Here is a 22,500-nt window from a genome sequence, read left to right on the forward strand (position 1 = left end):
GTTTTATCGTTTCTGGAAGGAGTCTCCAGGGTCAGAGCTAGCGTCGTAACGTCTTCAGGACGGATTTGCGGTGTCTTATTAGCTTCAGAAGAGGAAAAAGACAGGCCGGTTTGTAGCTGCTGTAACGGAAGCGAGAACACAGACTGACCCGTGTCTCGGAGCATTAAACGTAACCGTAAACGGATAAAAAATCGAGCATGACGTGGTTTAAGAAACGAAAAATTGTGATTGTTCGTAGGTTGCTAGTGTATAAGAGGAATAAAAGACTCCAGGACATGCCGTTAGAGGGAAATAATCAGCGTTAGGGGGGTAACAGTGACTCCACGTCATCACACCATCCAGTCGTTGATTGTTTTCCTTTAACAGCACGGCACCGAGTGTTTTATTCCTTACATAAATAATACTGGATTTACAGAAAACATTTATGACATTTACAAACATTCTTCTTCATGATTATTATTATTATTATTAACTTTAGGGGTCCAAGCACCATAGGATACTGCCAATAACACCGCTGATTATTATTATTATTATTATTATTATTATTATTATTATTATTATTATTATTATTAACTTTAGGAGTCCAAGCACCATAGGATACTGCCAATAACACTGCTGATTATTATTATTATTATTATTATTATTATTATTATTATTAACTTTAGGGGTCCAAGCACCATAGGATACTGCCAATAACACCGCTGATGATGATTATTATTATTATTATTATTATTATTATTATTATTATTATTAACTTTAGGGGTCCAAGCACCATAGGATACTGCCAATAACACCGCTGATTATTATTATTATTATTATTATTATTATTATTATTATTATTATTATTATTATTATTAACTTTAGGAGTCCAAGCACCATAGGATACTGCCAATAACACTGCTGATTATTATTATTATTATTATTATTATTATTATTATTAACTTTAGGGGTCCAAGCACCATAGGATACTGCCAATAACACTGCTGATTATTATTATTATTATTATTATTATTATTATTATTATTATTATTATTATTATTATTATTATTAACTTTAGGGGTCCAAGCACCATAGGATACTGCCAATAACACTGCTGATTATTATTATTATTATTATTATTATTATTATTATTATTATTATTATTATTATTATTAACTTTAGGGGTCCAAGCACCATAGGATACTGCCAATAACACCGCTGATGATGATGATTATTATTATTATTATTATTATTATTATTATTAACTTTAGGGGTCCAAGCACCATAGGATACTGCCAATAACACCGCTGATTATTATTATTATTATTATTATTATTATTATTATTATTATTAACTTTAGGAGTCCAAGCACCATAGGATACTGCCAATAACACCGCTGATTATTATTATTATTATTATTATTATTATTATTATTATTATTATTATTATTATTAACTTTAGGGGTCCAAGCACCATAGGATACTGCCAATAACACCGCTGATTATTATTATTATTATTATTATTATTATTATTATTATTATTATTAACTTTAGGGGTCCAAGCACCATAGGATACTGCCAATAACACCGCTGATTATTATTATTATTATTATTATTATTATTATTATTATTATTATTATTATTATTAACTTTAGGGGTCCAAGCACCATAGGATACTGCCAATAACACCGCTGATTATTATTATTATTATTATTATTATTATTATTATTATTATTATTATTTGTGATTTGTAAAATAAACCGAATACACGAGATGATTAAATATCGTTGTGTTCGTTGTTTTTGTTCTAAGGGAGTACAAACTTCTGAAATCAACCGTTATGTTCTGAGAGCAAGAAGAAATCGACTTTTTGGCAATAATTCCGTCAAGATGTTTACCTGTCCTTCCTGCGCGGCATCAAATAACTTTTCCTTCTTTCTTCCTTTCTTTCCTTCTTTCTTTCCTCTTAAGTAAACACACAAAAATAAATTAAGAGGAAAGAAAGAAAACGCATGAAAATAAATTTAGAAGAAAGAAAGAAGGAAAAATAAACACACAAAAATAAGTTTTCAGTTCTTTGTCTTTCTTTCTCTTTCCTCTTAATTTATTTCCGTGTTTACTTTTCTTCCTTCCTTCCTTTCTTTCTTTCTGTCTTTCTTTCTTTCCTCTTAAGTAAACACAAAAATAACTTAAGAGGAAAGAAAGAAAAGTAAACACGAAAAGAACTTCTCTTTCTTTCTTCCTTTTTCCTCTTCGTTTATTTCCGTGTGGTTACTCGTCTTTTGGTCTTATTCTGTGGGCAGATTATTTTTGCTTCTTTCTAGAAATGAATAAAATAAGATGAGTTTAAAATGACTGTAATCTTTATAAGAAATCGTAGATCTCTCTGACTGGATCCAAGATGTTTTTCCTTGCTAAAACTTCATTTCATGCAGCGTGATGGTTTTAAAAAAACAAGTCCTCGTGGGTCTTGCCGAGACGGTCGCCGGGTCACCGGGACTGTAAATAATGAAACCCATTTAAATGCTGGAATCAGATGTGAAGCGTACGGCGAGAGCGCGTTAATCCACACGGTCCACGGGTTTCCTGTAGTACTACTGAAGAACTGTTACGCTTATTTATGAAATAAAGGCAACCTGTCAGCCCCGGGTTTAGTAAAGCGTGTTGTGCGCGTGATGATACCCGGTGCGTGTGTGTGTTGCTTCTTCAGGAGTGGTCCGAAGACGAGAGTGAGGAGGAGGAGGAGGAGAGTCAGCAGCCCATCAGCAGAGAGGATTCTGGGATACAGGTGGACAGAACGCCACAGGAAGATCAGGAGCGGAACGATAAGATGGCGCAGGTCACCTGGACAGGTAAGAGGACCGGTTTAGCCGTTGAAGCAGTGAAACGCCGTGGACGCCGTCGCTTCACCGGGCGTGTTTATTATTGCAGTGGGGGAACCGGATGCCAGGGCTTGGCTGGAGCTGCGCGTGGTGACGCCGTACTGGGTTCCTCACTCGTCACGCTTTCCACACAGCCTCCATCTGCACTCCAACCTTCTGAACGTCTGGTGAGGAGAAACCGCCCCGTACGCCCATCGCTCCTGCCGTAATCCATCCGACTGACGCCGTCGAACCCCGACGACACGCTCCGGCCGCGACGACTGCGTTATCTCGTTAAATAAACAAATAACAGCATCACATCACTGATTTGTAGAGATTCGGTCCCTCTTTATAGTGTGTTTTTATTCCTCTTACGCCACAGCAGTTTGCCAGCCGTTACAAATTCTATTATTTAAAGAGCGACACGTCTCACTTCTATCCGTTTAGGGTTACAGGAACTTCCGCAGCCTTCCGTCCTCGAGCGGCTGTAAAGGGTATAAAAGGGGTTTGAGATTGCACTCACGAACGTTTCATAAAGCGTGACGAGACGAAGTGTGTGCGTGCGTACCGTGGAGTCATTACTCAAGCGGTCGAGTGCGCTCAAAAGTGATGTCGTGGCAGGTTCTGGGGGCGGAGCTTCGGATACATGGGCGGGAACGGAGGAAAAAATGACCCAAGATGTAATCTTGCCAAATTTTGACCAAACTTACCTAACGCAGCTTTAAGAAGACATGGAAAAATACGTGTGTTTACGTGACGGAGATGTTACTATAGAAACGGTAACGTATTAGAACGCATATTAATGAGCATCAGGGGTGTGGTTTCTGGGTAATAATTCGTCAGTCAGTGTTAAATCGGGTTAGTTTGAACAGCTTGATGGTCACGGTAATGTTTCCGCGCAGGGATCAGCACCTGTACAACACAGACCCGCTCTATCTGCCCGAGGAGAAGGCGTTCGTCACTGAGACCCAAGTGGTGCGAGAGACCCTGTGGTAACGTCGGCTGATTTACGTTCTTAATTCATATCGTCCAGCTTCGGTTAAACGTTTAACTCAATTAAATTCATCGTTTTTTGTTCTCAGGCTTTTATCAGGGGTGAAGAGGCTTTTCATATTTCAGCACCAGGATGGTAAAGTCAGCGTGAGGAACGACGTAGTAGTCACACACTTAACCAACGTGAGCCCTGATTGGTTTGTTTTTTCTCCTCTTCTTTCTTTTCCGTGCCTTTCTTTTCTTCTGGGGGGGGGAGTTTTGGAAAAGATCTGTAGACTTTCTGTAGGTATTCTTAGTTCGATATTCTCACAGCCCTTACGGTTAGTGCCCAAAAGTTTGCACACCCCTCGGAGAATCTGCTAGATCTTAATACTGTTAACAAAATAAGACGGAGCGTAAAAATCCCACGTTGTTGTTTATTTAGTCCTGTCCTGAATAAACGATTTCACATAACTGATGTTTACATGCAGTCCACAAGACGAGATAATGGCTGAATTTATCAAAACGACCCGGTTCAAAAGTTTACACGCCCTTGATTATTAACACCGTGTGCCGTTACATGGATGATCAGAGACTGTGTTCGTGTTCTGTGAGAGTTCTTCACGAGTCCCGTGTTTGTCCTGAGCGGTTAAACCGCCCGCTGTTCTCCAGAATAAATCCTCCGGGTCCTGCGCATTCTTTACTTTTCCAGCATCTTCTGCGTATTTGAGCCCTTTCCAACAGCGACTAGATGATGTCGAGAGCCATCTTTTCACACCGGGGACGACCGAGGGACTCGTACACGACTATTACAAAACGTGCAAACGTTCACTGATGCTCAAGAAGGCGCACGATACATTAAGAGCCAGGGGGGTGTAAACTTTTGAACAGGACGATCGGTGTAAATTGTTAGTATTTTATCTTCCGGGAGACGTGTGACGATCTTATTTAGCATCCGAAGGGCGGGACTAAATGGAAAAAAAAAGATCTTTAAACAAAATAATAACAATTTACACAGATCATCCTGTTCAAAAGTTTACACCCCCCTGGCTCTTAATGTATCGTGTTGCCTTCGTGTTATGTGAAATCGTTTATTCAGGACAGGACTAAATAAACAACGTGGGATTTTTATGATCCGTCTTATTTTGTTAACAGTATTAAGATCTAGCAGGTTCTGCAAGGGGTGTGCAAACTTTTGGGCACAACTATATATAATCCACATCACATTTGACTTTTTTTCCCCCAATTTTTTGTGATTATAGTCACGCATATTTTTTTAAATGAATAAACCTTCGAACGTTTACAGTCTGGTGAAAGTGTCAAAAACTTTGTGAACTAGTCTGGATTCTCTTTTCATGTTGAATTTTTAAAAATATATATGTTTATTTGTTTATTTTTACGAGTACTCAAGTCAAATCAATGTCATAAACTATGTAATTTAAAAAAAAAACAATCTATTTAGCATCGTTCGTACGCTAAAACGCAGTTTAAAGTGCTTTTCAAAGAAAGAAATCAAATAAAATGCAAAAAGCACAAATAAAAACAAAAAAGTAATAGAATTTCTAGCGAGATGTCGTTTTTTTTTAAAAAAACAAAAAAAACAATAGATAAATATAAAAGAATTAAGCGTAATGTAAATAAGAAATAAAATAAGATGTTGGTTAAGGCCCGGTTAAATAAAGTTCGATATTTAATACGATAAATAAATAACTGTTTATAAAACATGAAGTGATTCAGCCCCGCCCCTCCCATGAAAGTAAAGAAATGCTGGAGTTTTTGAGAGCGTGAACACTAAAAGCAGCCTCATGTGTTTTGCACACCAAAGTGGGCAGATTATTAGGTACACCTACTTTGTACCATCCCTTTAATGACTACTATTTTATCACATACGATGTTTAGCACATCTGTAGCTCTGTAAAATGTATAACCGTACCGACCGCTGAGCAGATCTACTTCTTCTTCTTATTATTATTATTATTGAAGTGAAGTAGGAAGGAAACTGATGTGTCGCTCTGTTCAATTTTCGTAAATCGCAGAACTGCTTGCGCTCGATTCTGGAGCACGTCGCGGCGTACGGCCAGGCGGTGTTCCGTCTGCAGAGGTTCATCGACGAGGTGACTGGCCACAGCACGGAGCCGTGTCCTCCCGGCCTCAACTCTTCCTCCTCTTCATCCTGTTCATCCTCCAAGAAGAGCTCCGAGCCTCCGTTCAGGACCTACCAGGCGTTCGTCTGGGCGCTGTACAAGTACTTCAGCAGCTTCAAGGAGGAGCTCTCTGCTATTGAGAGAGATATCATCAGCAAAGGTGTGTCTGGTTTTACGCAGGACGGGGTCTGTTCGTCGTCCCCGCCAGCTCGGAAATGTCACACGGTGTCTACTGCGAGTAAACGTGGACGAGACGGTGGCGAGCGTTGAAACGGATTGTATTGAAACTGTATTTATCGCGTCGATCGCCGGTTTCATTTGACAAAATGTGTGTGTATTAACAGCCGAAAGGTACATTTCTGCAATACACGCATCTGTGTATGTAACCCTTACGTGACTCGTAGAGCGCTTAATCAGTCCGCGGTTACGTCTGAGGTTCGTTTTGTTTTCCGAATCAAGGATTTAGCTTTGGATCGATCTTTTTTTTTACACACCGTGTAATACTGTGTCTGTTCGTCGCCGTGTAGACGAGACCGTGACGTTGGCGGCCGTGCTGGAGCGCCTCAGCCCTCACCTGGCACAGATCACCGTGCTACACAGGGTTTTCTGTACGGGCGTGGCCGAGGTCCCTTCCGGAACGCCCAACGTGGTACGAGCCTCGCACCTCCTCAACACCCTGTACAAAGCCATCATCGAGTACGACAGCGTCGGGGAAGCTTCAGTACAGGCAGTAAGTCTGCTCGTGGAAACTAATAAGCCAGCTGCAAATAAAACCTGCACGACATAACGCCCTCTTTCTCTCTCTGTTTCTACGTGCCCAGGTGGCGCTGCTCTTCTCTCTCTGGGTTGAAACGGTCAGGCCGTACCTCGAGATCGTGGACGAGTGGATCGTTCACGGGCATTTGTTCGACCCGGCTAAAGAGTTCATAATCCAGAGGTAATAAATGCAAATCTGCATCAGGATACGTTATACAGAGTAAATTTCACAATGTTCATGTGTTCAAAAGTAAATCCACAGCCGAATGTTTCATTCGACTAGACGTTAAAGTGCACCTGTTATAGTTTTTCAGATATTCCCTTTCGTGTAGCGTGTTTATGTACGTAGCCGTTTGTGAACGTTAAAAGTCTGCCAAGTTTCAAAAATCAAAGCGAACGGAGTCATCGACTCCCAAAAGAAGGAACCGATTCTGAACGGCTGAATCGAGTCGTTAGTGATTCCAGACTTCACTTCCTGTACTAACCTACGTAGGTTTAAAACAAAAAAACCCCGCCTCTGGTCTTCATCGGCCGCTCGCCGATAGCGCTAGACCAATCACGACAGGCTGGGACGTCTGACCAATCAGAACAGAGTATGCTCTCTGAAAGGAGGAGTTTAGAACGAATCATTTAACGAGTCGTTTTTGACACCCGGGGGGGGGGTAAAATGATGAGCACGTTAAAGTGTTTTTTGACCTCGGATGCGTGTAGATCTATCGTACGAGACCTTTAAAACAACGTTAGACACGTTTCGAATCCATAATAGGTGCTCTTTAACTGTTATGACATTTCCATAGACCCCCTTCAGCACAGATTGATTGATTTGTTTACTTTGTTTACATGTTACGCGATAATATTGTAGCCACATCCTGACACCGTAGAGATTTTTATTCGCTTTCCGCTCACAGGTTTGGATTGCACTCGTTCAACTCCAGTGACTAGTTAAGAGCGTTATAATAACATTTCTTAAGGGTTTGGTTTACACCACTGGAACAAAAATAAATAAATAAGTCAATTAATACATAAATCACAGATCTCTCTCACGGAAGTCAGTAACGTGAAGTGACCTGGTATATCCCTGCTTTTCCACACGTGTGTGCGTGCGTCAGGAACAAGGACGTAGCGGTGAACCACAGGGACTTCTGGTACGCCACCTACACCCTGTACAGCGTGTCCGAGGCGGTGGACAGCGAGGAGAGGCTGAGCGACACGGCCAGCGGCAGCTCGGGAGGAGATCAGAGCTCCAGCAGCAGACAGCACACCATGGTGTCCTTCCTCAAACCCGTCCTGAAGCAGATCATCATGGCGGGGAAATCCATGCAGCTGCTCAAGAACCTGGAACGTAAAGAAGCCGAGCAGGCCGACGGTTCCTCCAGAGGTGACGGAGCTGTGATTTAACCCGCGTCAGGTTTACGCAGGTCCCGGGTTGAGGAGTGACGGGAGAGGGTTTACGATTACACCAGCAGAGTTTTGGAGTGAAAATTGGAGCCTTGGTGTAACGTTTAACGTTCGGTTGTAGTTCGCGACGGACGGACTTTTGGTTAGGTTTATTAAGTGTTTTATTGATGTGTTTCTCTCTCTCTCGCTCTCTATCCATCTGTCTATCTATCTCAGATGCAGAGAGGAAGAGTCTGTACACGCTCTTCCTGGAGTCAGTACAGACACGTCTACGCCGTGGAGAGGATTCCCCCACGGATACGGTAACCGAGCAACAAGCCACCAAGAGGAGCCTTATTAAGATGCAGTCCATCGTGGCGCGTCACCTGGAACTGGATGACATCCATGACCCGCTGTTGGCCATCAACTTTGCCAGGTGATCAGAGCAGCAGAGCAGGACGGGATGGTAGTCAGCGTTTTGGGACCAACGCATAAAATTGAATCGGACAAATACATCAAAGAAAACGCGCTATAATAGAGAAGATAGAAAAGACTTCATCTATCCCGAAGTATTCAGATACGCTTAATAAGTCATTTGAAAAAATACGTTTTTACGTCTCTGTTAACCGACTAATAAACACACCGGCTGTTTTTTACTTTGTATTAATGTTGATGTAAAAATCGAATCGTTTCATCTTTTCGTTTAAATTTGTGGTTGTGATGAAGGCTAAAGACGTCGCGCCGGGTTTCTTCCCACAGGTTGTATTTCGAGCAGAAAGACTTCCACGAGAAGTTCTCCGGCGCCGACGTGATGGTGGACCGCTCGTCCGAGTCGGTGACGTGTCAGACGTTCGAGCTGACCCTGCGCTCCTGCCTGTATCCACACATCGAGCGGAGATACGTCGAGTGCTGCGGGAATCTCATGAGAACCCTGAAAAAGGACTACAGGTGCGATTCCGTCTGTTTAGGGATCAGAGAACGTAACGCTCTCGAGGGCGGGGCTACCGGCCAGTCTTCATCGATCGCCGTGTGTCGTGTGCAACACCTAATAAAAGTTGTTCACGCGATTATCTCATTAACAGAGCGAATCGATTCCTTTCCTCTCGCGCAGACTCCTGGGATACCTCCAGGCCATGAGAAACTATTTCCTGTTGGAGGCAGGGGACACCATGTATGACTTCTACACCGCGATCTTCGACAAGGTCCTGGAGAAGGAGAGCTGGCAGCAGCTGGCGTTCCTCAACGTGCAGCTGCAGGAGGCTGTGGGACAGCGCCACCCGGAGGACAGCAGCAGGTAATGCGCCAACACGGACCTGCAGATTTGGTTAACGTTATGGTTTTGTGTCGGTCTCACGTCGACGTTTTCGCAGATTGTCGATCTTTCTGGAGGCGATCGATCCCGCGAAGAAAAAACAGCCGATCAATAATCTCGATGGTCTGACGCTGAGTTATAAGGTAACCCGACGAGCATTTTTCAGCGGGAGAGTTAACTACTACTGATCATTAATTCATTTCTCTGTGTCGGCTCGCCAGGTTCCGTGGCCTGTCGATATCGTCATCAGTTCCGAGTGTCAGAAAATCTACAATCAGGTCTTCCTTCTGCTTCTACAAATAAAATGGGCCAAGTACAGTCTGGACACGCTGAGATTCAGCGGTGAGTGATGATCACGTGATCGTTTTCCATTCGACGGATGGTCGTCGTGCGACACCCGGGACATCATCGGCGTACGTTATCCTAGTGCAGGATATGACTCGAAAAGAATGACAAAAACGTATTTATTAATATTTGTTTATTAATATTAACCGCGTCAGATTTCTACTCTGCGTCTAAGTCTCTAAGACGTGTCCCGGAGCGCACTATTCAGCTGCGGGAGAATTTCATCCTCGAAATGATTTCAGAAGGGCTGAAAATGTTCCTTTATGTTTGTCGTTTATTGACGTCGCGTTCACGTCGAGAATCGCAAGCATGAAGCATGATATCTCCAGCAGCAGGCCGAAAGATATTTGTTTATGTCACTTATACCACCAGTAATTCCCTCGAGGTTTTCCAGTTCTTACTTAAATTACATAAGCAGCTATAAGCAAAATAAATAAAGATCTCTTCACAGAGAACGTTTACGTGGGCCGTCTGGCGTACGAGCCCCCGTGAACGAGCTGTTACTATAGAAACGATAACGTATCCGTTATGTCCGAGCCGCCGTTACTGTCGATCGCTACGTCGGGATCTCGACTCTAAGCTCCTCCCTGCTTTAATTCTGATGAATTCCCGTGCGAAAGTGGTTACGGCTGCCAAAAATGTCCAAACGTGATGTTTCATCTCTGACAGATTTGACGGTGGCCGCGAAACGGCACGACGCGAGTCCGCCCGAAGAGCACGCCGCCGAGGAGCCGATACACCAGCAGATCCACAGGATGTTTCTCCTGAGGGTCAAGCTAATGCATTTCGTCAACAGTCTCCACAACTACATCATGACCAGGGTGGGGGTCTTTTCTTTCTTCTTCTTCTTCTTCTTGGTTCGAGTGGATTTGTATCCGACTCCTCGCTTGTTGGATATTAAACACGGACACGTCTTGCCTTTGTCCATCTATGTTCAGATCTTACACAGCACGGGCTTGGAATTTCAACACCAGGTGCAGGAGGCAAAAGATTTGGACCAGCTCATAAAGATCCATTACAGATATCTGTCCACTATCCATGACCGCTGCCTTCTCAGAGAAAAGGTACGTCGCACACTCGCGTACTCTATAAATGCAGCGCCGTATGAAAACCGCGTGGGCGTGTCGGATCACTTGACCGACAGCGGCATCTCATGTGCCAACATCTATAGTTTAAACCACGCTGTTGATTATTTTCCTGTAAGAGCACGTCCCCCGGGTGTTTTATTCCTCCCGGAGTCTGACGTCTCGTTCGTTAAACTTACACGCGTGATGAAGGCTAGTTTGTGCTTTCAGGTGAGTTTTGTCAAGGAGGCAATCATGAAGGTGCTTAATCTGGTTCTCATCTTCTCTGACCGATGGCAGGCCGGCTTCGGAGCATGGAAGTAAGTTGTAATATATCTGAAACGCTCACGTTACAAAAACTTGACGGTTTCTCTTGTGCGCCTTATTCTTGTTATTATATACTTGTAGGTGTTTGAGTCACACTTGGACAGCTTTCCATTTCAAGACAGAATTTTCCCACATTTCTGTATTAATCCCCATAAAGGTATCGATCGTGCCCGATATGCAAATTAGAAGACGATGTTATTTATTTTTAAACTTTTTTGTTGTTGTTGTGAATTTAGCTAACGATCACCCATGACGAGCAAAAACGAATGGTCGTCATGGTTACGCTGAAACACATTCACTGAGATTGTGGTGTAAATTGAGATTCCATAAGATCGATGTTTCTAATTTGCATGTTCATGCATATTCATAGCTCCGGGTATTTTTAAGAGGGGTAAGGGTGTAGAGATGCTCCAAGCCCACTTTAATAAAAGATATTAACGTATCATACTGCTGTGGAACGACGCGTTCAGACGTCATACTGCTTTTCTTGTCTTTCAGGATTGAATCCATCGACAAAATGGAGTCGGATTTTAAGAACTGTCACATGTTCTTGGTGACCATTCTGAATAAAGCCGTGTGCAGAGGATCGTTTCCTCATCGTGAGTTTCAGCCGCTTCCTCTTTAATGAGTAACTGATGCGTTTCAATGGGTAGACAATTCTAATTCAGTTCTATAGTAATTAGGGGTAGACAATTCTAATTCAGCTCTATAGTAATTAGGGGTAGACAATTCTAATTCAGCTCTATAGTAATTAGGGGTAGACAATTCTAATTTAGTTCTATAGTAATTAGGGGTAGACAATTCTAATTCAGTTCTATAGTAATTAGGGGTAGACAATTCTAATTCAGCTCTATAGTAATTAGGGGTAGACAATTCTAATTCAGCTCTATAGTAATTAGGGGTAGACAATTCTAATTCAGTTCTATAGTAATCAGGGGTAGACAATTCTAATTCAGTTCTATAGTAATTAGGGGTAGACAATTCTAATTCAGTTCTATAGTAATTAGGGGTAGACAATTCTAATTCAGCTCTATAGTAATTAGGTGTATACAATTCTAATTCAGCTCTATAGTAATTAGGGGTAGACAATTCTAATTCAGTTCTATAGTAATTAGGGGTAGACAATTCTAATTCAGCTCTATAGTAATCAGGGGTAGACAATTCTAATTCAGCTCTATAGTAATTAGGGATATACAATTCTAATTCAGCTCTATAGTAATTAGGGGTAGACAATTCTAATTCAGTTCTATAGTAATTAGGGGTAGACAATTCTAATTCAGCTCTATAGTAATCAGGGGTAGACAATTCTAATTCAGTTCTATAGTAATTAGGGGTAGACAATTCTAATTCAGTTCTATAGTAATTAGGGGTAGACAATTCTAATTCAGCTCTATAGTAATTAGGGGTAGACAATTCTAATTCAGTTCTATAGTAATTAGGGGTAGACAATTCTAATTCAGTTCTATAGTAATTAGGGGTAGACAATTCTAATTCAGCTCTATAGTAATTAGGGGTAGACAATTCTAATTCAGTTCTATAGTAATTAGGGGTAGACAATTCTAATTCAGTTCTATAGTAATTAGGGGTAGACAATTCTAATTCAGTTCTATAGTAATTAGGGGTAGACAATTCTAATTCAGTTCTATAGTAATTAGGGGTAGACAATTCTAATTCAGTTCTATAGTAATTAGGGGTAGACAATTCTAATTCAGTTCTATAGTAATTAGGGGTAGACAATTCTAATTCAGTTCTATAGTAATTAGGGGTAGACAATTCTAATTCAGCTCTATAGTAATTAGGGGTAGACAATTCTAATTCAGTTCTATAGTAATTAGGGGTAGACAATTCTAATTCAGTTCTATAGTAATTAGGGGTAGACAATTCTAATTCAGTTCTATAGTAATTAGGGATATACAATTCTAATCCAGCTCTATAGTAATTAGGGGTAGACAATTCTAATTCAGCTCTATAGTAATTAGGGGTAGACAATTCTAATTCAGCTCTATAGTAATTAGGGGTAGACAATTCTAATTCAGCTCTATAGTAATTAGGGGTATACAATTCTAATTCAGTTCTATAGTAATTAGGGGTAGACAATTCTAATTCAGCTCTATAGTAATTAGGGGTATACAATTCTAATTCAGCTCTATAGTAATTAGGGGTAGACAATTCTAATTCAGTTCTATAGTAATTAGGGGTAGACAATTCTAATTCAGTTCTATAGTAATTAGGGATATACAATTCTAATTCAGTTCTATAGTAATTAGGGATATACAATTCTAATTCAGTTCTATAGTAATTAGGGGTAGACAATTCTAATTCAGTTCTATAGTAATTAGGGGTATACAATTCTAATTCAGCTCTATAGTAATTAGGGGTAGACAATTCTAATTCAGTTCTATAGTAATTAGGGGTATACAATTCTAATTCAGCTCTATAGTAATTAGGGGTAGACAATTCTAATCCAGCTCTATAGTAATTAGGGGTAGACAATTCTAATCCAGCTCTATAGTAATTAGGGGTAGACAATTCTAATTCAGTTCTATAGTAATTAGGGGTAGACAATTCTAATTCAGTTCTATAGTAATTAGGGGTAGACAATTCTAATTCAGCTCTATAGTAATTAGGGGTAGACAATTCTAATTCAGCTCTATAGTAATTAGGGGTAGACAATTCTAATTCAGCTCTATAGTAATTAGGGGTAGACAATTCTAATTCAGCTCTATAGTAATTAGGGGTAGACAATTCTAATTCAGCTCTATAGTAATTAGGGGTAGACAATTCTAATTCAGCTCTATAGTAATTAGGGGTAGACAATTCTAATTCAGCTCTATAGTAATTAGGGGTAGACAATTCTAATTCAGTTCTATAGTAATTAGGGGTAGACAATTCTAATTCAGTTCTATAGTAATTAGGGGTAGACAATTCTAATTCAGTTCTATAGTAATCAGGGGTAGACAATTCTAATTCAGCTCTATAGTAATTAGGGGTAGACAATTCTAATTCAGTTCTATAGTAATTAGGGGTAGACAATTCTAATTCAGTTCTATAGTAATTAGGTGTATACAATTCTAATTCAGCTCTATAGTAATTAGGGGTAGACAATTCTAATTCAGCTCTATAGTAATTAGGGGTAGACAATTCTAATTCAGCTCTATAGTAATTAGGGGTAGACAATTCTAATTCAGCTCTATAGTAATTAGGGGTAGACAATTCATATTTCATTTTATAATTACCAGGTGTAGAAAATTCTGATTTCACATATTAGAAAAGTAGTCAGGTGTTCTAATAATAATAATAATAAATAAATAAATCTGATTTTCTTTGATATTAATCAGGTGTAGAATTCAAATTTTGTTGGCCCTATTAATTTCAAATTCAGATACACCTTTTTAAAGCATTTTAAATGTCATTTTAGCCGATGATGAGGTGTTTTAGTTCATTTGAACCTGAAGATTTGCGCTGGATTAAATTTGAATTTTCTAAACCTGATCATTATGAAATTTTGTTTTAACTCTTGCACAGAAATTCAAGCCATGCAGTACAATAAATAATTATGAATAAGTGAATAATACAAAATTTAATTATACTAAACTGAAAAAAACTTACAAATGCAAATAAATGTGTTTACAGATTTGTACATTTTAACTTCTATATATATATATATGTATGTATGTATGTATATGTGTGTGTGTGTGTGTGTGTGTGTGTGTGTGTGTGTGTGTCTTCAGCCTTAACTCGGTTTTATATCCATTAATCCCCTCCTGTTCTTTTTCCAGTGGAGTCTCTCGCTCTGTCTCTGATGGCAGGCTTTGAGCAGTGTTAGACCACGTCTCACCCCCAGGGCGGCGCTATAGCACTGCCCGTGTGCTGTGTGTTCCTCTGTCAGTGTGTAGAAACGTCTGAGTCAATATCCCACATGAGGAAGTGAGCAATCACATGACGGAGTTTCTTCAGCGGTGAAATGTGTCTCATCCCTGCACGGAGAAGTTTGTTCTCTTTGTCCATCACATTTTTTTCAAGCCGTGGAACGTGTTTGAAATTTAAAACAGCAACAGAAAACATTTTAATACGCTGGCAGCATGACGTAGAGTGGCGTCGAGGTGTTTTATAACGAGTGTATGTGTATACATATGTACATCAGTTAATTCTTTATTTCTGGCTTTATTGATGTTGATGCACAATAAATGGGTTATTAATGTGAACCTGTGACATTCCTCAGTATTTGTGTAAACGCTCATGATTATCTCACATTATTGTGGGTTTTTCTTTTAGCACAACATCGATCAAGACATCATTTTTATATGTTCACTGATGTATTTAGCTCCTTATTTTCCCTGTACAGTTGCAATCAGAAGTATTCACCCCCCAGTGCAAATCAGGTTCCTTGTCAAAATGTACAGACTTTCAGCTGTTTGCGATGAACAGATCAAACACAAGCACTTTAAATAGTTCGACACAACGGATGCTTCGAGGGGTTTCCCCAAATTCAACTGCAAATGCAACTTATAATGATCTCTCCAGTTACAAAATTATTTCCCCCCCTTCATGGAGAGCAGCTTTAGTATTTAGTGGAGCTCCTTTTCCTGTTATGACCTGCTGCAGACAAGATGCAGAGCTTCTGCAGCGTTCCTGAGGATCTTCTCCCGTTCCTCATGAGCGATGGCCTCCAGGTCAGTAATATTCTTGTTTGCGTGCTGCGACCGTCTTCTTCAGATCCCACCAGAGATTCTCTATGGGGTTTGAGTCAGGTGACCGTGATGGCCCTGTAGAATCTTCCAGGACTTCTTCTGCATCCAAGCCTCGGTGGAATTTGAGGTACGCTTGGGATCGTTGTCCTGTTGGAAAGTCCGACGACGACCAAGCTTCAGTTTCCTCACAGACGGCATGAGGTTTCCTCCTAGGATTTCCTGATGCTTCAATGAATCCATCTCTCCTTCCACACGCTGCAGGTTTCCAGTGCCAGAGGACGCAAAGCAGCCGCAGAGCATCACCGAGCCTCCACCATGCTCGACTGTGGACAGAGTGTACTTTCTTCATTCTTCTTCCTCCAGACGTACCGCTGATCCATCGTGCTGAAAAGTTCCAGTTTTGTTTCATCGCTCCGCCGAACAGAATCCCCAAACTTCTGTGGATTATTTATATGATTCTGAGTGATTTTCTTGTGCTTTTGGGTCAGTAGCGGTGAACGTCTTGGAGTTCTGGCATGGGAACCTTCTGCGTTTAGTACGCTCCTTACTGTGCTCACTGAAACCTCAGTGTCTGTTACACCAGGTCTCGCTGCAGGTCTTTTACAGTCACTCCAGGGGTTTTCACAACCTGCCTTCTCACAAATCTGCTTGCAGCCGTTGATGGCTTCCTTTTTCTGCCCCGTCCAGGAATTTCATACATTTTCTTCCAAACCTGATGCAACTAATGAAGCCCTTGATTAGTTTAGCATCAGGTGTGCTTGAGACAACACCTGTTTTGCATATTTGTGCTGCTGTGAGGGATTCTATTTGGGGGATGAATAATGTTGAAACTGGAGAAATCACTCGTCGTGTTGAACTATTTCAGTCGCTTTTGTTTGATTTGTTCATCGCAAACAGCCTGATTAATAAACCTGCTTTGAATCGTTTCGACTGCTGCTCTATATATGCCAGAATTAGTCAATGAAAGTGGGATATAATATTGAAGAATGAAATAACACTAATAATTGGTGTTTTGTCTTTACATATTATCGAAGTATTAAATTTTTTTTTGACTTTATCCGTGAATTACACGAAAAATAACGAATCCTAATTTTTTTATTTATTTATTTTTTGCCAGTGGTTAATTAATAAAGTGTAAAATGGCGTCCTCTGGTGGCGGCAGCGCTCTAAAATGGCGCCCTCTTGTGGCCGTTGTACAAAATGGCGGCGGAGTTTCCTGTCGAGTTTTCCTGTAGAGAAACGGGAACTCCTCCCGACGGCCGCCTGTGTGTCGCCTCAGAGGCGGAAAGGCAGGATTTCATCGCGTTTTACAGCAAAGTTTTCTGATAAATAAAACCCCGAGGCCTCGGGGGATAATATTTACTCCAGTTAAGACTTCTGTCTTCGCCGTGACTTCGACAAATGGAGATTTAATTCACCGGGACTTCATCGGTTTATCCCTTGGAAAAAAAATCAAGGGTGGGTATCTGACTTGTTTTAGCAGCCCGAAGGAAAAAAAAAAAAGTTTTGCTAGCTCGACTTTGGGTGTTGTCTTGTGTGTTTGGCCAGACTTTGTTCCCTCGTCGAGTTTTGTTAAAAAAAATACGTCAAACTGAGTGTTTTTGGTTGTAAACGAAGAGAAAAATAGACGAGTTTAATGCACACTTTTCCTGTTTGTAGAGCTCGGAGCTAACGCTAGGCCTGGAGTTCACAGATTCCACACTGGCTCAAACACACAGAATAACGACCCGAAAACTGAATCTTTTCACTCAGAACTTTATTAAAAATACATTTCAGTTCGTTTTATATAACCGGCTGTGTGCGTGCTCAGCTCAAACTGGATTTAAAACACTTATCTGTCGAAAAATACTCAGCTTTCTGACTTCATTTTCCTTTTTTAAGCACGTAAAAGTCTTTTAAGTTTGTGATTAAAAGTCCATAAATTCCAATTAAAACGTAATAAATCAGTGTGAAACAAATCCAGGAGTTAAAAACCAGAGAAATTAAAATGAATAGTGTTAATGGGTACTTCCTGAACTGCTCTGAGGTGTTTTATTTATTTATTTATTTATTATTTATTTTTAAATGAACCTCTGACACTGGAGACTCCTTCCCTAAATGTTACATCGACGTCTCCTGACACGCCCCTGTCAGCTCTGAGCTGTTACTATAGAAACGATATCGCATCGCTATAAAGCGCAGTATAAACGCGTAAAAGGAGCTTGGCTTAAAAGAATCACGTTCTAATCGGCACCGAGTCGATTCGTGAGTCGGTTCGAGAACCGACACGGCAGTACATCTCGTATAAAGACGTGCGTGTGGGTTTAAATTTTTCGTACCGACTTTAACGCCGCGTGCTTTCTTTCCGTATGGTATAGCGAGTCTAACCCCGGTGTGTTTTTCCTTCTCTCTTTCCGATGCAGTTTGTCAGGAAGTGAATCAGGCATGTCGTGTGGCGCTGTAGTGGATTTCACCGATACCGATGATGAGTCGGGCGGTCCTTACCTGCCGGTGACCGATTAATCGAGCGATAGATTTTAAAATCGAAGCCGGATGGAAACATAACGCTCGAAGTAAAACCTCGCTGAGCTTCATTACACTAATAATCAGTACCGTACTTTTTTTAAGTGGAATGAATATATTAATGTTAGTAATTATGAAAGTTAATATAAGATGTACATCCAAACTGAAGCAAAGCGTAACGCTCCAAAAAAAACAGAGGAAATGAATCAAAAAAACACTGCAAATAACTCGACAAAATTGGTCAGTGATGGTTTGTTATTTCGCCTCTAGAGGCCGCTCTCGTGCCGCAGACCCTTCTCAGCGACCGGGAGACTCGATCGCCGTGACGCCGTTCAGTGCCGATCACCGATAGCTCCAGAAATCGTAAATGTCACTCGGAACCGAATCGATCGGTCGACGTCTAGTCACCAAAGGACTCAATCGCGCGCCTCACGGAGTAAGAGTTTTGCTCCGATTCAGACTCGGACTTACGAGAGCGCTCTTACGGTCTCCGAATGACCTCCGAAGCACGTTTGCGTCCATGACTACATCTGTTTTGAAAAATAAGTTTAAGAAACAGGAAGTGCTCCTCTTTGCTGTAATGTGAACGGACTGTGAAGACACTTTGACGTTTGCCGTGTTCGGCGAAAATGGCAGGAAGTGACCGATCCCAGTCGTGCCCTTTAATCAGGGCGTTTGTTGTTTCTGTTTCGAGATGCCGGACTAACCCGGAGTGTGGTGCCTTCTGGGTTTTCTGGAGACAGTTCGCAAAAATGCTGCAGTCTTTAACGCGTCGATTTATTCCGGCCTGCTAGCGCGGTGAGGTTGAGTACAAGACCTTTTTTTTTTTTTTTTTTGGGGTTTTATTTAGTTTTGCGAGTGCGCTTTCAGCACCGCCCCCTCCTCAGGAAATATGTGTCTGAATCTGTATGGTGTTAAATCTGCTCAGACCGAACTGAAACTGAGCAGAAGTGTTAGAAGTGATCTCAGCTCGTGAACGTGTTGCATCTGAGCGCGTGTTGAAGCGCTAGACGCTCTCGGTGCGTGTGTGGGAGAAACGTGTGAAAATGCTGGAGGAAATTCTCTCAAAATGCGTGTGTGTGTGTGTGTGTGTGCTGTAAACAGCATACGAGAAGCTTTTTCCATCTGATGCGACACCCAGCGGAAATTTCAAAGTGGAGATGATAAGTATTTCGTATCCGTGACGGCGGTGGTGTTTACGGATGTTTACGTGCCGGCGTCAGGGGCGCGCCGCCGCATTGACGTCATCTTACTTTAATTCTCCTTAAAGTTTCAGTCACAGAGTTAGTAAATATAACGGCTGTGCCTTTGTTTCGAGATGAAAACCTCGTCCGAATTCTGTAACAGTCGGCGTGTCGGATAAATCTACGAAGATCCTCTGACGGTAGACTCGCGATTAAAGAACACCGTTCTTTTTTTTTTTTGTCCGTTAACTAGTGCTACGAGCTAGAGGCGGAGCGATGTTGGATTTCACCGATACCGACGACTAAGTGGGGCGGTCCTCACCTGCCGATAACTGATTAATCGAGCGATAGTTTTTAAAATCGAAGCTGGATGGAAACATAACGCTCGAAGTAAAACATCGCTGAGCTTCATTACACTAATAAACTGTACGTTTTTTGTTTTTTTTTTAAATGAAATAAATATATAAACGTTAATATATATTAACTATTAATAAACGTTAAAGTAAATAAAACATATACATCCAAACCAGACCCCGAAAGTGACGCTCGGAATACGAAATAAAAACAGAGACGTCCAAAACGAATCAAAAAAACACTTCATGTTAACGTGACAAAACTGGTCGTAGTTTTTATTTCGCCTCTAGAGGCCGCTCTCGTGCCGTATGATGACGGCGGACACTTCTCAAGCGCTCCCGTGACAGACGCCGCACGTTTTCCCGTGTAAATAAATCCAAGACGGCCAATCGCAACCGTCGGCCGTTTTTCCTGCGATAGGAAAGAAAACTCGAGGCCAAAACCGTACAGCGTAAAGCCTCGTCAGTAATATAAGCGTAGTGATGATTTTATAATGCGATTTCCTTTACTGTCTTTTTTTCCCCTTTCTAATCAGTTTGACATTTGAATGGTTCCCGGCCATTTTTACGAAACTCCGCCCCCTCCCCGGTATCTTCGTCGGCCTTTTTCGTGTCCAAACCCAAACGAGCATTCCGGACCGGAAGTCCGTTCTTCCAAACGGGTTTTCTCCGTGACTTTATACGCTTTTGCTGACGCCGTGGATTAATCCATTGTTTTTGTTTTATCGTGTTTTTCGTATCTTCATGGTTATTTGTACAACAGAGGAGTTTCAGAAAATCAGCTATTGCCCCTTTAATATGTCTGTATTGAATGTTGCGCAGTAAAGCTCCTGCGGTGCGTGTCGCTGCGCCATGGCCTGCGTGACCGGACCTGCAGAGCCTGTGGAGAGGTTCTGTTACTAAACTTCCTTTTTTTTAAAAAAAACTCAACTGCAAAGTAAAGCCTAAAGTGAGCTCGGACGCCCTCGACACACTCTAAAATATCTTCCGTTTAGAAAGTCTTTTTATATATATATATATATATATATATATATATATATATATATATATATATATACACGCACACATGTACACACACGAGAGCTGCGTTTATTTACCGTTTATTCGTAGAGATTTGGATGGTTTTGCAGGGAGGGGTGTGTTTTGTTACGGTTCGACATGAGATGCGAGTGTGTACTTGCTTTTTTTTTTTTTTTTTTGAGGAACACAACCCAAGAGCTGCTTCCTTTTTTTTTCTCTCTTTTTTTCTTCACTACTTTTTTAGTCACCCTTTATGACTGGCGTCCATCTGACACCCGCGGGTCGTTTACAGTAAAGCTAATAAGAATAATCGTTTTTGATTCGACGCTGATCTTTTCCCTCGTTAAACCCCTTTTACGAGCGAGTTGCTTTTGGGTTCGTCGCTCGCACGTAGAGCTATTCTTAGCCGCGAATGAGGAAGTGAGACGGTTTCAGGACGAAAGTGTAGATGTCTGACAGCACAGCGCTGGAGTCCTGCGTTGCCTGAGGGTAAAGAATGGCGGTAATCTCTCTGCACCTGGTGATTACAGGCGTTCACAGAGTAACGCGGTGCAAAACAAGCGGCTCCGCCCGTGCTCGCGGCCGCCCGTAGCTCTAACCGTCCTGACTTAACGCGTCCTCTATAACGGCAGCTAGTGCACGTTTATTACTATCACTGTTATCATTAACGAGCTCGTTCTGATGATCGTTTCCATAGCAACAGGTACGTGTACGGCGGACACTTCGCTTCGTGGAAGGAGTCTCCGGTGTCAGGGCTTCGTCGTAACAGGAATGCTGCCGCTTCGATTTGCGTCATTTCGTTATTAGAGACGGGGGAAATTATTATTATTATTATTATTATCAGTGATGTTGTTGTTGTTGTTGTTGTTTATTTTTCATTTCTTTGTGTAGAATCATGACGACCCCGGTGTCTCTGGAGGACGCTCTGTCCAACGTGGAGTTGCTGGAGGATCTTCCACTTCCAGACCAGCAGCCATGCATCGAGCCCCTGCCCTCATCACTCATCTACCAGGTAACACACACACACACACACACACACACACACATACATATATATATACATACAGAAAGATGTGTGTGTATAAAATAGAATTTTGAGCTGCAACAACTAGTCTATAAGATAACAGTGGCGTAATTGTGGATAAAAGGAGCTCCGAGTCCTCTAAGGCATAAATAAAATGAAAAAAATGGAACAGTAATTGCCCGATTAATCGTTCATGAAAATACTCGCGAGTTGCAGCCCTGGTAGTAACACTACACTTGATGATTTAAAAATGGCTTTTGTTTTGTTCTGTTCTAGCTTTAAACATCATCATTTAAATCTAAAATGAGTTTGTTTACTTAAACAACAAATAAAAGATGTTCAGGACGTAATGGGAAAACGACATACTTTAAACAAATGAATTTATTTATGTTGGTTTCTTTGTTAAGAAAAGCAAAAAAAAAAAGTTTGTGTTTGTTTACACAGGGCGAAATATTCTTAATAAAATAATGTGTTTCTCTGTTTATTTATAGTGGAAAAAACAAGCAGAAATGTACTTTACGTGTCTGCTGTGTTGTAGGGGAAAAGGATTCGGATTTTATGAGTGTGTTGGATTTAGAGGCAGTTTTTCC

At 41.2% G+C, this 22,500-nt stretch overlaps 2 protein-coding genes across 4 annotated transcripts in view; both read left to right on the forward strand.

Moving 5' to 3' along the window:
• tubgcp5 (tubulin, gamma complex associated protein 5) overlaps window positions 1-15,341 on the forward strand; it is an 18,131-nt gene extending 2,790 nt beyond the window's left edge. For both annotated transcript variants that reach the window (XM_017479736.3, XM_017479735.3), the window contains 18 exons: window positions 2,689-2,830; window positions 2,910-3,027; window positions 3,742-3,831; window positions 3,922-4,015; window positions 5,848-6,115; window positions 6,483-6,685; window positions 6,777-6,892; window positions 7,821-8,089; window positions 8,326-8,524; window positions 8,848-9,036; window positions 9,200-9,382; window positions 9,459-9,543; window positions 9,622-9,742; window positions 10,415-10,566; window positions 10,684-10,809; window positions 11,041-11,129; window positions 11,635-11,735; window positions 14,916-15,341. In XM_017479736.3, coding sequence (XP_017335225.1) covers window positions 2,689-2,830; window positions 2,910-3,027; window positions 3,742-3,831; window positions 3,922-4,015; window positions 5,848-6,115; window positions 6,483-6,685; window positions 6,777-6,892; window positions 7,821-8,089; window positions 8,326-8,524; window positions 8,848-9,036; window positions 9,200-9,382; window positions 9,459-9,543; window positions 9,622-9,742; window positions 10,415-10,566; window positions 10,684-10,809; window positions 11,041-11,129; window positions 11,635-11,735; window positions 14,916-14,962 — 2,592 coding nt within the window. In that variant the 3' untranslated portion in view covers window positions 14,963-15,341. The remainder of the gene's footprint in view (window positions 1-2,688; window positions 2,831-2,909; window positions 3,028-3,741; window positions 3,832-3,921; window positions 4,016-5,847; window positions 6,116-6,482; window positions 6,686-6,776; window positions 6,893-7,820; window positions 8,090-8,325; window positions 8,525-8,847; window positions 9,037-9,199; window positions 9,383-9,458; window positions 9,544-9,621; window positions 9,743-10,414; window positions 10,567-10,683; window positions 10,810-11,040; window positions 11,130-11,634; window positions 11,736-14,915) is intronic.
• A 1,714-nt stretch (window positions 15,342-17,055) lies between these two features.
• Window positions 17,056-22,500, forward strand: part of cyfip1 (cytoplasmic FMR1 interacting protein 1) — a 26,075-nt gene continuing 20,630 nt past the window's right edge. Inside the window, exons 1-2 of one of the 2 annotated variants that reach the window (XM_053683474.1) lie at window positions 17,056-17,285; window positions 21,778-21,898. In XM_053683474.1, coding sequence (XP_053539449.1) covers window positions 21,782-21,898 — 117 coding nt within the window. In that variant the 5' untranslated portion in view covers window positions 17,056-17,285; window positions 21,778-21,781. The remainder of the gene's footprint in view (window positions 17,286-21,777; window positions 21,899-22,500) is intronic. The other variant, XM_017479501.3, reaches the window with a different exon arrangement.

The sequence above is a fragment of the Ictalurus punctatus genome, chromosome 11 (assembly GCF_001660625.3).
Source record: "Ictalurus punctatus breed USDA103 chromosome 11, Coco_2.0, whole genome shotgun sequence".
Taxonomy (NCBI): Eukaryota; Metazoa; Chordata; class Actinopteri; order Siluriformes; family Ictaluridae; genus Ictalurus; species Ictalurus punctatus.